Source organism: Anolis sagrei, chromosome 4, assembly GCF_037176765.1.
Source record: "Anolis sagrei isolate rAnoSag1 chromosome 4, rAnoSag1.mat, whole genome shotgun sequence".
In the NCBI taxonomy this organism is placed as follows: Eukaryota; Metazoa; Chordata; class Lepidosauria; order Squamata; family Dactyloidae; genus Anolis; species Anolis sagrei.
This window is the reverse complement of record NC_090024.1, coordinates 185,488,167-185,505,681: the sequence shown is the minus strand read 5'-3', so window position 1 is coordinate 185,505,681 and position 17,515 is coordinate 185,488,167. Positions and strand designations below refer to the sequence as shown.

At 40.9% G+C, this 17,515-nt stretch overlaps 1 protein-coding gene across 9 annotated transcripts in view; it reads right to left on the bottom strand.

Annotated features, from left to right (window-relative positions):
* The window catches only part of INAVA (innate immunity activator), a 62,174-nt gene that overhangs the window by 23,090 nt on the left and 21,569 nt on the right, over positions 1 to 17,515 (bottom strand). For 3 of the 9 annotated variants that reach the window (XM_060773213.2, XM_060773211.2, XM_067467967.1), the window contains exons 2-3: positions 3,616 to 3,739; positions 565 to 689 (exon numbers count right to left, since the gene is read on the bottom strand). In XM_060773213.2, coding sequence (XP_060629196.2) covers positions 565 to 689; positions 3,616 to 3,676 — 186 coding nt within the window. In that variant the 5' untranslated portion in view covers positions 3,677 to 3,739. Of the gene's footprint in view, positions 1 to 564; positions 690 to 3,615; positions 3,743 to 9,773; positions 9,842 to 17,515 lie in introns of those variants that run through there. The other 6 variants (XM_060773214.2, XM_060773212.2, XM_060773216.2 and 3 more) reach the window with 4 other exon arrangements.

The window sequence follows — 17,515 nt, the reverse complement described above, 5'->3', positions numbered from 1 at the left end:
TCTCAATGTGAAGGAAGAAAGCCTGTAATGTAGCTAGGCTCAATTAAAGCATTCCCACTGTTTTACTATGATACCTTTGGAATAATGGGAAAACATCTTACACAAGGCAATAATACTGATACACACTTTGTCCTTTATTTCTCTCCAGGAGACAGTTACACTAGTGTTGCCATTGGATTACATCTTCCTTAGAGTTACCAGGTCAACAACATCCCATTCTCTGTGATTTCAGGGCCAAAAACTGAGACCAGAAGGAATGGCTTTGTAATGTTACAGGTACAAGCCAGACAAACTTTCTTTCCCATCACTGCCTGCCCTGATATATATCTCCTCAGCTGGGGAAAGATGAGGAAACATTGCAACTCCCGGATACTCTGGCTGGCACCCCAAGACCTGTCAATCCTGCTTTCTTCCTATCTGAGTGCCTCCCAGGTCTAGCAACTCTATGGAAAGCCTCTCCCTTTTACTTGGGCACCAAAGATGAGTTTTCTTTAGCAGAACTTTTCATGTACACCCCTTTGTACACAGGTTGTGCAAACCCCCTCAGCTTTGCTGGCCACTTACCGCCTCACGCAAACAGAGCCTTCTCAGCTCCTGCATGCAGGCCTCAAGTTTCTCCTCTAAAGCCTTCTGCTGCTTCCTCATGGCTTGGGTGAGGTCCTTCATGGGAGCCATGGGGCTGTCTAATCCTGAATGAGACACGGAAGACACAGAAAGACACATCAGTCAGTTGCAGTGAGGGAAGGGAAAAGAGAATCAACAATGTTTAACGAGCCAGATGGGGATGCCCTTTGGCAGGAGGCTGGAGCCAGCTGCAGGTCTTGCAAATGCATCTTAAAGCCCAATGTCATTAGCAGTTATCATAAAACCGGTGCAGAACTTCAAAGGGGCGACTATTCTGACAGCTCATCAGGTGGGGCAAGGAATGTGCACAGCACCAGGGACTGATTAGCTCCTGCTTCACAGGCTGTAGGCAGCTCAAGGTCACTGCAGATCAGATAAAAAGAAGACCTGGCCACGTTCCTGATTGTTAGGTTTATTGGAAAACTAAGCAAACAGATTGGCTGCTCTGCCCATAGACCGGAAAAAGAGACAGAAAGAGGGAGCAAGACTTTGATCTTTGAAAAGCCTTGAGACAGCGTTCCATAAAATTTTAGTCCTCACTTAAGGGGCATCACCCACAGGATTTCTTCCAAAGATCAGAGGTACTCACTTAACTCACTGACTTCTTGCCAGTCACATATAGGTCTGACCTTAGTCTGCGTTGGTTCATCATCCAACAGGAGACAATTACACAGCTATGATTCAAGATGAATGGGTGCAGAAGGTTTTCTGATGTCACATTGTATCCAGGAAATTTCCCTACTTTAATACTGATTTATTTGTTTATTTATTTGCAATATTTGTATACCGCCCTTCTCAATCCTGAAGGGGACTCAGGGCTGTTCACAGTGTTGGCAACAATTCAATGCTGTCGATAAAATAGTATAAAATATTAAAATTTACCCTCCCCTAATAAAACATTAAACATTATTAAACACATCACATAAAATAACATCACCTATCACACAGGCACATAGCTGTTGTTGTAAACAGTCCTGGGTCATTGAACTTTCAACTTTCATTTTCACATTAAATATTCCTGATCTCACTCAGAGGGAGTTCCACAGCTGTGGGGTCACGATCGAGAAGGTCTTGTCACTCGTCCCCACCAGCCGCACCTGTGAGGCCAGTGGGGCCGAGAGCAGGACCTCCCCGGAAGATCTTAATCTACAAACTGGTTCATAGAGGGAAGATACGTTCGGACAGGTAAGTTGGACCAGAGCCATTTAGGGCTTTAAAGGCTAAAGCCAGCACTTTGAATTTTTCCTCGGTAGCTAATTGGCAGCCAATGGACTTGCCACAACAGAAGGATTGTATGCTCCCTTTGTGACACCCCAGTTAACAACATGGCTACAGCACGTTGGACTATTTGCAGTCTTGAAAGGCAACCCTACATAGAGCGTGTTGCAGTAATCTAGAGGGGCTGTAACAAGAGTGCAGACTACCGTGGCCAAGTCAGACTTCCCAAAGTAGTCTGGTTCCAATGGACTGGTTCTTATTCAGATGTATTCTGAGATAAGCAAACAAGCACTGGGAAATGCATAAGAAACCAGAGTTTCAAAAGGAGAGGCTGAAATGTCAACGTTTTGTATTCCTTCATTTCTGGAAGAAGTGGCATGAAATGTCCATGTTCAGAATGTACTCATTTTTCTTTCCGAATCACTTATTCTTTTCTTTCCTTGTCATTTAATTTCTGTGGTCCTAAACAGCCTGGGAAAAGCTATTTAGTACACTGCAATTTTCCAAATCCTCCAGTTACTATGGCATTTTGAGATTTGGATGTTTCAGTCAAACAGCAACTTTTTTGAATTCTGAAAAAATTATAAATCTAACAATCGTATTTAGGTTACATTTATCATTTCTGTTCTTAACTTCAATACAGAAGAAAGACCAGGAAATATTTCACCTCTTGCCAAGCATGGGAGAATCCAGCACACATCTTGTATCTTACTAGCAGATACACTAGTCTACCCTCTAAACTTCCACACTCTCTACTTCAGCTTTTGTGTAGAAATGCCATGGATTATGGATCTCAAGGAACATTTCTGCATTAGATCAAATTGAATGAACAAAGCACCTTGTGAAAAAGAATGATTTAAAACCATGAAAGCACATTTCATATGCAACATTTCTCTACATACATGATAATCTAACTGTGTATATGCATTTCCAGTTTGGCCTCCTGATTCACCTTTCCTACCGGCATTTTGTTTAGACTTCTTTAGCATTTTTTAACAGGGAAAGCAGGAATAGAAACACTGGAAAGTGCTTATGGAGAAAAAAAATGCCAAATATAACACTGTCCTAGATTTTTTAGTAAAACACTGCAAAACCTACCTTCTCAAACCAAAACGTTCACTCCTCATTTCAACAAATTTCTGCCTCAATTTTAAGACACCTTATTTTCTAAGGAACTAGGGCCTCATCACACTAGAGAATGAATCCACTTAAAATCCGATTTCTGCCTCCTGCAGAATTCTGGGGTTTGTAGTTTAGGGATGAGCCTTTAACAGCATCACTAAAATACTAACCCCAGAATTCTGCAGGAGGCAAAAACTGGATTTTAAGTGGATTTTTATTCTTTAGTGTGATGAAGTGTTGCTAATTACACTGTAAGATAAGGAACATTAAAAAATACAAGACAAAAAAAACCCCCAGACTACACCTTTCCACTATACTGATATCACCTGCTCCTGGCTATATGTGCTAATGCAAGACCACAGTCATACTTTGGAACCTTGCACACCTCCATCTGAATATTTTGGCTTACGTCACAGCCCAGCTGGGAGAAAAAATATGGGAGCTGCCGTGAGTAACAGAGAGAGGAGGCAAGGTTGTCTCTCCGCAGTTATGCTTTTATCTCACCGGCCACAGTGTTCAGGCAGCTACTAAGCTTAGTCTTCTGACCACAGGCTACAGCAGTTCCAGGTCCTGCGATGAAAGGAAGACCTCACAGAAGAGTAATTGTTGACAAAGGAAGAAATCCAGGAATTCCCCCCATTACTCACTTACCTGACTGCACTATGATCCCACTGTCTGTGTCGCTAGTCTCATCCTTACTCCTACTCTTCATGGCCAAGCTCTGGGTGGTGTGGGGAGGTAGTGTGGTCACACCTGGAAAGTGCCGTAATGTCTTCTGCTAACACAAAAACAATAAGACAAACACTAAGGAATACTTGAAAAAAACACAAAGGCAAGTTTCACCTTAAAGTAAAGATAAAGGTTTTCCCTGACATTAGTTGTGTCCAACTCTGGGGGGTAGTGCTCGTCTCTATTTCTATGTCCAAGAGCCAGTGTTGTCCATAGACACCTCCAAAGTCATGTGGCCAGCATGACTTCATGGAGTGCTGTTACTTTCCCGCGGAAGTGGTACCTGTTGATCTATTCACATGTGCATGTTTTTAACTGCTAGGTTGGCAGAAGCTGGGCCTAACAGCAGGATCTCCACTGCTCCCTGGATTCGAACTGCCAACCTTTCGGTCAACAAGTTCAGCAGTTCAGCAGTTTAATTTGCTGCGCCACTGGGGGGGGGGGGACGACGAGTTTCAATTTACATTATCCCTATTTACAACTCTTCAAATTCACCAGGTTTCTCCAGAAATATATAATCAAGTGCAAGTCACATCCATAATGCATAACTCTCCCAGTGTCCCTGTAAAGTTAAGGGAGATGGATTGTCAGGAGACTGCAGTTATTGGTGTATTGGCATAGGAACAGCTGATTGGACTGGATTTCTTCACTTGATATGTCGGGAGAATAGAGAAAGGGAGAAAGCAACCACAATCTTGACGTGGTCAGAAGGAAGGGGTTTCCTCTGTCCATTTAGAAATTGTGTGTGTGAGAGGAAGGAAGAGGCGGAAATCTTGGGGTTTTGGTGTTGCTGGAGGGAAGGGTTTTCTCTGTCAGCTTAGACTGACAAATCATGATGGTGAGACGGCAAGTTGAGTTAACATTAAAAGTGCCAAAAGGGGTAATTCTGTTTATAACACTAAAGTAAAAAAAGATGAAGAATTTTCACCCCATTTCCACAAATGCAACTGTTATGCAAATTGAGACTTGCCTGTATGTTACATATCCACAGTACATCTTCAAAGGTACTATTCACCCCAGTAAACACAGGGGACCCTTGCAGACAGGCCCAAATGGATGGCCCCCTGCGAGGAACTTCCTCCAGGGGCAAACCAAGAATGGGCAACTTGGAATTCCCTGAACAGACTCAGAAGTGGAGTGGGCAGACAACCTGGCAAAATGGCACTACCTAAAAGAATTCTACACCTTGTGTGACTGTGGAGCAGAACAGACAACTCTGCATCTGTATGCTTGTCCACTATGCCCTGTCTCATGTACAGAGGAAGAATTGTTGGAGGCTACAGACAGTGCTGTTGCTGTTGCCTGGTTTTGGTCCAAAGATATTTAGCCACCTGCACTCCTTCTATTTTTATCAGTTTTCTACTAATTTATGCAATGCTTTTGATACGAAATAAATAATGTTTCATATGGGGATGGAGTGAGAGCCAGAGACAAAGTGCCTTGCCTTTCATTCTGAGTTATGAACTCAGCTAAATAAGTTCCTAGCCCAGTCACTCCATTGCCACCCAGGCTTTGCCAGTTTTACACCTATACCAGGCCACAAAGCAAATAGACAGGGGAACTTGGGAGGCAAAGACCTTTTTTCCTATGGTCAGACAACAATATCTTACTATTGCAATATAGACCTTAGAGAAAATAAGCATGCTGTCTGTCAGGATATAGTATAAGTTATTAGGGCTTCCAGAGGCAATCTGATATGCAGTTTCAGCTCCTGCAGCTGGTTTTGCACGATGTCTCTCTAACCTTGTTAAAATACCATATGCCTGATTAGTTCACTTCCTGATGCATTTCTCTCTCACACTAATCTCACATATCATGGAAATGTCACCATAAAACAGATAGGGTGGATAAAGCACGCAACTCACCAGTGCCAATAATGCTATAAAGATGCTCACCCAGGCCATGAATGCTCCTCCCACCCAGGTTCCTGTGTCAGAAGAACAGGTGACAGTTGTTCAAGGTCCCACTGCCAGGGTGTGTCACTCAGATCCTGTGGCATCATTTGTTAGGAATAGTTCCTCTTGCTTTCCTTGTAGCTAGGCATGGCCTGACCTTCCTCTTACTTGCAGCCATGCTTGTGTTTACACAGCACTTCTCCACCCCTATCCGAGTGAGTCAGTCTGAAAGTCACACTGAGTTTCTGTCTGGAGCTTATCCTGGGATTGCCAATCTCCCAGGAAACAAATGGCAAAAGAGCCAGATGGACAAGGTTCACAGCACTGGTGTCAATCCAATGATGTCCTGGGATAACGTCACTGGAACTTGTCTAGTTTATTGCTCAAATCATATTAGCACAAGAGGCAATGTAGGTGTATACTTCTCCATCTTGATTGCAATGGTGAGTCCATTCATGAGGCAAAGTTGTGGAACACGAGCATACTTTCCCCAGAACTATACACTCACTCAGTTGTGGCATTAACCCATGCAGGCCTTGAGCCACGAACCTTTTGCACCAGGCACTACCTTCAGGTTACCAGGGCTGCTTGACCAAGGCAAGGTATTACAGGCAATTCCAGCTAAAATATTCAGCCATGGTGTTGACCACGGTATTAACTTGGACATGTTTTAGGGAGCCATACTACTCCTATTAAAAGAGCTTAATTGTCTTTCAGTGTATTACCAGGCATAAATCAAAGTTCCAGTTATTTGAGAGACTATGTCCCTCTATATCAGGCATGGGCAAACTTTGGTCCTCCAGGTGTTTTGGACTTCAACTCCTGAAGTCCAAAACACCTGGAGAACTGATGATTGTCATGCCTGTTCTATATAAGCCTACCCAGGGCCTGAGATAATCAAGTGAGGCCCTTCTCTCAGCCCCACCATTGTTACAAGCACAACTACTGGGGCCATGAGACAGCCTTCTCAGTGGCTGCCCCTAGGCTGCAGCTCCCTTCCAATGCAGAATGTCCCTCTCCCTGACGCCCTTTTGTAACCAGGAAAAGACCCTTTTTTTTCCTTTTTTTGGCAGGCTTTTCAAAGAATAGGGGGTGATGTTTTACATTCAGTCATTGTATAAAGGGGTTCTCTTTTTTAATCAGTATCTTATCTTTTAAAGTGTTTTTTAAATCATTTTGGTGGTTTAATCTTATTTTAATGTTTTCCTTTCTGTACACTTTTGTTTGTTTGTTTAAACCCCGGTGGCGCAGTAGGTTAAACTCTTGTGCTGGCAGGACTGAAGACCGAAAGGCCGCAGGTTTGAATCTGGGGAGAGCGCAGATAGGCTTCCGCTGTCAGCTCCAGCTCCCCAAGTGGGGATATGAGAGAAGCCTCCCACAAGGATGATAAAACATCAAAACATCTGGGCATCCCCTGGGCAACATCCTTGCAGACAGCGAATTCTCTCACACCAGAAGCGACTTGCAGTTTCTCAAGTCACTCCTGACACACACACACACACACACACAAAAGAGCCATCTTGTGTCCCAATTTTGGGAGAAACCAGGGAGGAAGAAGAGGAGGAAGTGTTGAAGAAAAAGGAAGAATAGGGAGACGAAGAATGGGAAGAGGAGGAGGAGCCAGCGCACACAAGTCTGGTCATTCTGACAGTGGTATTCTGAGAATTTTAGTCCAAAAGAGAGCACCTTTTACAAGTTCCGCTCAGTGTAAATTCAGGAATGTGCAATATTCATATGCCTTACAAAAGGGATTATTTCCAATTGCCACGGTACATGTACACTGACATAAACTGATATAGGGAAAGCATCATGAATTAAAGAATATTTAGGTGGGAGGGATACAAAAATATGAGAATTAAATATATGAAGGAAATAAGTGTATTTGTACAGGCACTCTTAAGTATTCATTTACATACATTAAGTATTCATTTACATACAGTCATTTTGGTCATGCCATTTTCAGCTCAGAAAGCATTCCCGTTAGCCACTATCCTATGCCAGCTACTGTGACCTTTCTGCTTTCTCTGATGGCCATTTCACACAACCACGTCGGCTTGACAGCTGCACAGTCCAAGCAATCTCATCACATTTTGGAAAGACACTAAGCGGTTTTATGATTTCTTGCTCACTATATACATGCAACCAGATTTTTCAAGCTCCTCTTTCAGATATAGGCTGAGTAACAGACTGAAAAAATAGTTGCATAATAAACTGAAGGTATGGGAAAGAAGTCATATGACTAGTGCATCTCAAAATGAGCTTTATCCAAATCCAGTCAGTTCTATGGTTGTGTGAAGAGTTACAATAAAAAAAAACATCCATACCTTCTCGTGAACATTGCCAGCTAAAGCTTTCCTTTTTCTTTTTATTAAAAGGAATAGATGATGAACTGGTACAAAAATTGTCACGAACATAGAAACAACATGGAAAGAAGGCTCTAACATCTGAATGATCCAAAATGTCTTTGCTCTAATGACATCAGAATACGTCTGGATTTTGAATCAAGTATTTTAAAAGGGTGTGAGCTTCTCTGTGTTAGATGTAGGTAAGTAGGTACAAGTAAAGCTTTGTTGGAGCTAGAGAAGCCTGTTGCTCCAATAACAAAGACATGTTAGGGCAAGAGGGTTGAGTAAAGTAACTCTGCTGGCTGCATTCCCACACTGCAAACCTTATGCTGTCAATTTTAAGGCTGTTTGTTGATGAGTACTTTCAAGTCAATTCTGACTTAATGGTGACACTAAAGCAAACCTATCACCAGATTTTCTTAGCAAGATTTATTCAGAGTGGGCTTTCACTTGGTTGTCCTCTCAAGCTGAGAAAGTGAGACTGTGAGTTTCGATGACTGAGCCTCTGGTCAAATCCAAAGTCAGGTCTTTAGAGTCAAAGTCCAATGCTCAAGACACTACATAATGCTGGCTCACATTAATCAAACATGCTCTCATTAGAGCAGATATGTGAAAAACCAGAGGCAAACACTGTTAACACTGGAAAATATGGTATATTTTTCCTGTTTCCCCCCCAAAAGCATCAAAAAGTGAGGTTGAGTATTCCATATCTCGGATTTTGAAATACTTGCATATATACAATGAGATATCTTGGGAGATGGGACCCAGGTCTAAGCATGAAATTATTTATGTTTCATATACACTATATACATATAGCCTGGAGGTAATTTTATACAGAACATTTTGAATAGTTTGGCGCACTAGACAAACTTTGTATAAACTGAATAATCAGAAAGCAAGGTTGGCACTATCTTAGCCACCCAGGTGGACAATTTTGAAGTAGTTGGGTAAGATACTCGACTAGTATTTAGTTTTTGAAAGTAACACAGATGGGTCTTCCTTTTATGCATGGTAAGCATTAGACATGAATGTCATTTGGAGGATACAAGGTAAGTAGTGTGTAGTGAGCACTGTGACTAAAACCTAGAGAGACAGTGTGAAGTGTGAGAGCATCAGATGGTGAGGAGCTATCCTGGTATGCTTTCAGGTATGGAAAATGATAAGCCATGACATTCTATCACTTCAAGGCATGGATATCTCACTAGTTGTGTAACAAAATCCGGTGGCATTTTAAAGTATCCAAAGCAGTTCAGCTTTGCAGGCTAATGGCAGTGAGCTACGTCAAGGCAACCTTGTTAACTTTACTCTGAGTTTGGAATAACTATTATATTTTGGATTACAATTCTCAGAATCCTCCAACAAGCATAACCATTGGGGACCCTGTACAAATGTAAACAAAACGAGGATTTCCAAATTCTGGTTTTGAGTCTGATAAAAGTTGAGAAATGTTCAGAGATTAGCAAAATGAAAAAAAAGTCAGGAAAGAAGTAAGAAACATGACAATTATTGTACTGAAAGCCAGTGGCTACACAATTTAATGATGTAGGCTATGAAGGTCAAAAGAATGAAAGCAGTTCACACACTTAATTCTTTCAACTAGCTGGGACAACTTTAGTATATTTTTACCACCATAGATATAATGCATTTTACATAATTTACTAGCAGTATAGAATGTGCCTTCTTCAAAATGGCACCAGGCTAAATCTTGTGTTAGACACTGCCTTAGTGTAATGGGGAGTGGACATGTTCACCACCCCACAGTCCTCTTATATAAAGGAAAAAACAAGACATCCAGCTATAACTGATAAAAAAACTTAAACATTAGGAGGAACTTCCTCACAATTAGAGTTGTTGAAGAGTGGAATATACTGCCACAGAGTATGGTGGAGTCTCCATTTCTTGAGGTTTCTAAACACAGGCTGGATGACCATCCCTTGGGAGTGCTTTGATTGTGGGTCCTGCATGATAAGGGTTGGACTGAATGGCCCCTTGGGGTCTTTTCCAACTCTATGATTCTATGAACCACCCTCGCTAGGCTGCGGATACCAGGGCAAACATACCTACTTTATCCCTGTGGGCCAGGAAGCAAGGAAGACTAGCCTAAGTGATGTGACTAATAGATGGTTTTAATGACTGGCTAGCATGCACAGCCAAAACATGTAGATTGCTGCAAGCTCCTACAGAATGCTATGTGCCTTTGGGTTAATCATTTCAGAAATTCAGTATTTTTCCTCCTTCAGGTAGCTATAACCAGAGAGGGAGGGTGCCTTCCGCTGGATGGCTCCAAGGGCTACCAGTCAAAAGATATTATGCAACTGTATTGTTTTTTCCACTTTGAAGCAATTTGAAGAAGATGGCAGGATTATAGAGGGAAGGCAATTATGACATCTGGAGCCCTGTAAAACTCTGTGAGGCTGGGTGATTGCACAATAAAAACCAAGTTAAGAAGTATGGAGAAACACTGAATCCCAAAAGCAAATCTACCTGCGCAGATTTTGTGTTAGTCTGTTGAAGCAAAATCAACGAGCATTGTGACAACTTTGATATGGGTAAGGGACACATTTGGAGCCCCAGTACCTACCATGAGCAAAACCAGGCTAATGGTTTAAGGTACGTGAACAAACACCGAGGTGGGGTGAGGTGGGGACTGAGATTTCCACGTCAAAACTGCAACTTCTAGAGGCCTAAAGCGGTGGGATGGATTGTTCTGGGGTCTTGGGCAGGTAGAAACTTGCAGGCATAAAAAAAGGAATTGGGAACAACTTGTGGCCCATGAATTCCACTTTGACTATTCCCGCTTTAAAGATAATCAAGTTTTACCAAAGATATATGTCAGTGACTCCTGTAGCCTGCTTTAGTGGGCTGCAGTTCTTGAATGCCTATATCTAATAATACTGTTTCGTCCTTAAGGTGTCTCCAAGTTTCTGAAGAAACCTAGCTGTCACTTTGCTCACTGAAACCTTGGCAGGTCACTGATACAAAAACAAAACAGTGTAAATTCAATGACTCCAGCAGGAGAATCATAGCATCTGACAAAGTTAGAAAATCACACCACCTGATCTATTTCTGTGGTCAAGATATGAACCCAAACTCCTCCAAATGATTTCAAGTAATGACATTTCCATAACAAATATCTATTCAAATCTTCCTGCACTCTCTTCCTATTAGCAAATTGAAAGATAGGGACCTTAGCACACACAGGACAGAAAATGCTTTTTAAGTAGGCTACTCATGGTTTAAGAAGGCTCGATGAGGACTGGATGCATACCGAGCCCATCACATCTGGACCTCTCCTTTCCATATCTAAAAAAAAATGTGCCTTTGACTTTTCACATGGCAGAGGGATGACTCCTCCCAATCAGTCAGATATTCCACCATGTCACAGTCATGTAAGAATCTTTTTGGTTCTGTGAAGCTGTACAGTTCCAAAAAAAGCTACATCTCTGACACACATGGAGAAATAAAGGATGAATGAAGTTGACTGTTTCCCATTTACAAAAGGTACTGTTAGCAGATCCTTTGCCTATAGATGCCTACAGGTTTCCCACGAAGCAGACCATGCATCATGTGATAGGACTCAAAGGAACCAGTATGCAAAGGGTGTCAGAAGCAGGCTTTTTGACTGTGTGTGAGAAGGTCAGTGGCCAAACATTGCCATTTTTTTAATATGAAAAAATTTCCTCACTTCTACTTGATATTTCCTGTCTTTAGTTGCTACCTAGTCAATATTTCTGACCATGTTTAGAAACAACACCAACTCCAACAATCCTGCCTCCAGATAAAGATTTATTATGCACTTACTCACTAAACTTTATAGGCTACGTTGAAGCCCCATGGTCACTCCTGTAGGGTTTTTTTTATACAAGAAAAAAACAGGGGAGAGGGAAGAGGAGATGCAGTAGTGGCAGAATGCCTTTTGATTGTCTGTGCTAGGTCTGAAAGCACTCTAAAACTGGAGAGGCCCAAGGTGGTTCCAGAAAGAAAAGCCTTTTGCTGTGTAATAATTACTCTTTTACCTACCAAAAATATTCTGAAAGGGAGAGGGGCATTGCTTTTTGGTTGGTAGCATTAGAAACCCTCTCTCTGGAAGCAGAATGATATCTGTGCCTCAAGACATTAGGCAAATATTAATTCATATTATTATATTGGAGGTTATTCGAAATTTGCTTGCAGAAAGACGCTATTAACACACAGATACAGTTTTAAAAGACGACCCTTCTCTCACTTAAAATTGCATTAAGCTAACCTGAATTTCATATTCTTTACTTTTACCCTCCCTTTGGGTCTCTCTCTGTACTTTGTCCAGTCTTTTCCTTGTTGACTGGCCTCCCAAAACATACATGATTGCTTTAATGTATGTGAAAATTTAGAAGAAGGTGAAAAGTTCCAAACAAACTGTTGGCTTTACTGAGAATTACACTATGTGTTTGTTAGCAAAGAGAAGTTTGCCACAGGCAGCCAATCAAAAGATGCATTGTATCTGTTGTATAAGAGAACACTAGTTTCCAGTTTCCCTGGGCACAGAGCCCAGTTTTTATTTAAGTTCTTATTATGTATTCACTATCTTAGATACTAGACTGGGAAGCATAGGCCAATATTATTTAAAGAACAAGACTGGGAGGAGGAGGAGACATCATGCTGGTGAAAGTTCCCTGTTCTTTACAGTTCCCCTGAAACTTTCAGGAGCAACTGCTACAAAGCAATAAACAAACCACAGACCAGTAGCATGGCACTATGGAGTCATCTTATGGCAGGGGAAAACCTCAGTGTAGATTTCAGCATATCTAGCAGAACATTTACACATTATCTACAACCTCACTTCGATAGTGACTTGATCCCATGTAGATGAAGTATGGGTGTGCATACCAGAACCACAAAGCCTTCCAATTTATTAGGTGGCCTGTGAACAACTGGCTGAAACACAGGCAACAAATTCACCTGTGCAGAGAATAAGAGGCTGTGCAAATGTTTCCAGATTCCTGATAATTCTCTGCATCTACTCTTCCCTCTAGAACACAAGTTAAGTGGGTCATGCCTACTCATAGAATCATAGAGTTGGAAGAGACCTCATGGGCCATCCAGCCCAACCTCTTGCCAAGAAGCAAGAAAAACAAAATCAGGGAAAACAAAATCATCATAAGTTATTGGAGCCAAACATCTAAAATACACTTCACTTCTGAAAAAGTAATACAGTAGAGTCTCGCTTATCCAACCTTCATTCATCCAACTTTCTGAATTATCCAACATAGTCTGCCTCTCACCCAGATCCACAGCTGTTTCAATACATTGCAATGTTTTGGTGCTAAATTGGTAAATACAGCAATTACTACATAACGTTACCATGTATCGAACTGCTTTTTCTGTTGATTTGTTGTAAAGCATGTTGTTTTGGTGCTTAATTTTGTAAAGTCATAACTTAATTTGACTTTTAACAGGCGTTTTCTTAATCCCTCCTTTTTATCCAACATTTTTGCTCATCCAACGTTCTGCTTGCCCATTTATGTTAGAAAAGCGAGACTCCACTGTAACATATCTGCATTTCTAGCTCAGCGATATATCAAGGATATATCTAAAACACTATTTATTTATTTATTGTATTTATACTCCCACCCTTCCTAACCCTGAAGTGGATTCAAGGTGGCTTTACATATCATCATCATCCTCCTCCTCCTCCTCCTCCTCATCATCATCATATTCTTCTTCTTCTTCTATTTATATCCCCCCACCATCTCCCAGAGGGACTCGAGGCAGCTCCCAAAACACTCAAGATGTGACATGCAAAATACAACAAGTGCAAAACAAAACATACGAGTAAACAATAAACCACTAACACAATATCATAAATTCACAGTAGCCCCTGGTAAAAACAATAAAATACAGCAACTGGTGTAGATAAAAAAACAGTATTCAATCTCAGAAGTATAAAGTGCTAACAAAGAACCTAAAGGTCCTCATATATATTATTAGAAAGTTTAAACATGGTCAAAAACTTGTTGAAAAAGCCTTAAAACATACGATTAAAATAAGATTTTAAATTAAAATCAGAATTAATACACATTAATACACAATTTATACACAATACTGTGTTGAGCAGAATTTTAGAAAGAAAAAAAGAGGTATACATTGGACTCAGTTCTAGCAGCAGCTCCTGGAATTCCCAATTGGCCATGCTGGCTGAGGAGTGCTGGGGATAACTTTTTCAAGCTCTGCTCTCAATGAAAATCTGCCCTTTGTGTTCCAATGATTAAAATGGGGTTCGAGGTCCTTTATCCCATAGCTTATATGAAAGACTCATTACTTAGCATTTCTGAAAGCTACAGGAAGCATATTACTGGTATATAAGTAAAGCTAGATGATTAAGGCAGTGGGGGTTACAAAATTAATGAATATCCAGCTATCTTTCCACCAAAAAATTGGGCACTAATGTCCACAGAAAATTTCCAAATAAAAGGGAGGTGTGGGAGGGGAGTGCAATGTGTATGTGGGGGAGGATACTATAATTCAGAAAAACAGACTATTGATTGAAAATACAGACACAACATAACACAATGGGCACAATGGGAAATGTATAGTCTAGAACAGAGCTTTACAAACTCTGTGTCATGACACATTAGTGCAGTGGCTCTCAAGCTGTGGCCTTCAACTCCCAGAAATTCTAACAGCTGAAACATTCACACCTAGCTCCAACAGACAAGAGTCCTTTGTCCCACCCTGGTCATTCCACAGATATATAAACCCTTTTTCCTAGTTCCAACAGACCTCACTACCTCTGAGGATGCTTGCCACAGATGCAGGCAAAACGTCAGGAGAAAATGCCTCTAGAACATGGCCATATAGCCCGAAAAACCTACAACAACCCAGCTGGTAAACTGGCTGGGATTTCTGGGAGTTGTAGGTCAAAACACCTGGGGACCATAGGTTGAGAACCACTGCATTAGTTGTTGACTACAGTGTGTAGGTGTGTTGCACAAACGTAATGAGACACCTCTAACTGTATTCGTAATAAGCAATAAATCATATATTAAAAATATAAATGAAAGGTTTTCATGAGATATTCCTTATAGGGGGTTGGTTTAACCTCTGGTTTGTTAGTAAAGCTGGATTACTGTGCTGTGAAATAATGCATATCTAAAAAGTGGAAAAACAAATGTTGTTTACTACTGTAACCACTGATTCTAAATAGTTCTACAGTATATAAACATCCGTTTAATGTTAATAAACCATCAAAACTATATAATCACTTAATAGTAGCTAGCAAAGTTACAGCAATAAACAATTTGTTTCTTCACTATATATAGATATCTGTGCTATTTGATATCTAAAAAGTGGGTTGCCAATATAAATTTTTGGGAAAGCTCTGATCTAGAACTCAAGAAAAGAAGGATTGGTAGCAGGAGGATTAATAAAAAATATGGGACATTGATGTGAGGAAGACATAAATAATGCCTTCTGTGCTGGAATAACTCAGAATTGTAATAATATACATTAGAGATGCAACCCCTCTGCAATATAAAATAATAGCTGTAATTAATTTACATAATATAAACTGTTATTATTTTATAATTGCTGTTTTACCTCCCCAGCATGCAGTGTGGGTGGGAGAATAAATTGTATTGATGACAGAAACATTAGCGAGTAGATAATCAAGACTCATTTGCAAATGCAGTACACACAGAACTAACTCCAAGGGTAAATCTAATGGGAAGTGAATGAATACATCATTATACAGTAGTTACAAGTCACTGTGAATTATTTGCTTAAGAAGTAAGATATTCTCCAAGCAGAAGCCCTGCTTCAGGAAATACTGTCCTCCAACCCTTGCTGCCCATGGGTCGTGATTAAGAACTTTGGATTTATTTGCAACCATAAAATGTTATTCTGGAAAGGTCCTCCAGGCACCCAATCCCAGACTGTGAGTCAAAAACTTCATTTCTTCCCCTATCAAAATCAGAGGCTGTTTCAACAAGCCCCTGAGCACTCGTGCTGAGTGAGCTCCTTTTTATTTGCTTTCGACTCGCTGAGCCAGAAATAGGGCTGCCAACTGGCTGGACTGTATTTTTAATTAGCTGTGCAACTTTAATTGACTAATTGAAACATTACAAGATTAAAATCTCGATACTAAATTACAATTATCACCTCCTTTCACAAGAATCCTCCCAGATACCCCACTCCCTGAGAGGTCTGGACATCTATGTTTCCTCCAGGGTAGAGGAAGAATTCTGTGGATCCCAAATGGGCCCCCTGTAATAGTATACTGATGCCTACTTTGCTAAACTCCCTTTCTATTTTCCACAGTTACTAATATGTAGTCAATAATGATAAGTATTTATACATACATTTAATACACTCCTATTCCCATCTCAAGCTCCATTGGTGGGAACGAGACAGCAGGCTTTCCTTCTCGGTGGCTGTCCCTCAACTTTGGAACTCCCTGTCCAGGGAAGCCAGAATGGCCCTTCCCTGCTGTCCTTCCGGCAGCAGGCTAAAACCTTTTTATTCAGGCAGGCGTTTAAAGGTGGTGTTTAACTCAGATGATACTGTGGTTTTATATGCTTTTATGGTTTTAACTAAGGAGCCACGGTGTCACAATGTTCAACCTTGTGCTGGCTGAACTGCTGACCTAAAGGTCGGTGGTTTGAATCTGCAAGATCTGTTAGCTCCAGCTTCTCATACAGGGACATGAGAGAAGCCTCCCACAGGATGGTAAAGCATCCGGGCATCCCCTGGGCAACATCCTTGCGGACAGCCAATTCTCTTACACCAGAAGCGACTTGTAGTTTCTCAAGTTGCTTCTGACACAAGAAAAATGGTTTTAACTTGAATTGTTTTTAATGTTAGTGATGTTTAATACTGTCTTAATATTTGTATATTGTCTATTTTTAGTTGCATTGTAATACTTTTAATTGTGAACTGCTTTGAGTCTCTGTATGGAGGGAGAAAGCAAAATATAAATAAACATATTAATAATCATCATCATCATCATTAATACAATACTAAGACTTTCTGAAATAGTTTAAACATGACAAGTTTGGGAGGAACAAAATACTTTTTTGGGATGGTGATACTTCGAATTTCCCACTAAGATAGTTTTGCTGGCTGAAGGGAATTCTGAAAATTGTGGTCCATAAAAGAAACTTTCCCCAGCTCGGAAGTCTGAGCAATTGCTTCTGCTGAGGAGAACCACAATTGTGAAACCACATTGACCTTAATTCTTAGGAAACGCAAATCATGCTTGTTCTTGTTCTCTGATGTCAAGTCAGCTCGTAACTCTATCATCATGTCTTCTTAACAAGACTTATTCAGAGGAGGTTTGCCACACTCTTAGTTTGAGTGTGACTTGATCAAGGGTCACCCAGGGGGTTTCCATAGCTGAGTGGGGATTTGAATCCTGGTTTCTCGCAATCCCAGTCCAATATTCAAAGCACTACACCATGCTGTCTTGTCTTGCTTACATCCAACAGAAATAAATGTTGCATCCCATTCAGTCTGCAGAAAGAAGGCTGGGGCCACATATAAAGCCATGAATACCAACTATTTTTCTGACAGCAACAAGTCTCTCCTAATGTCATTTTGAACTACCAT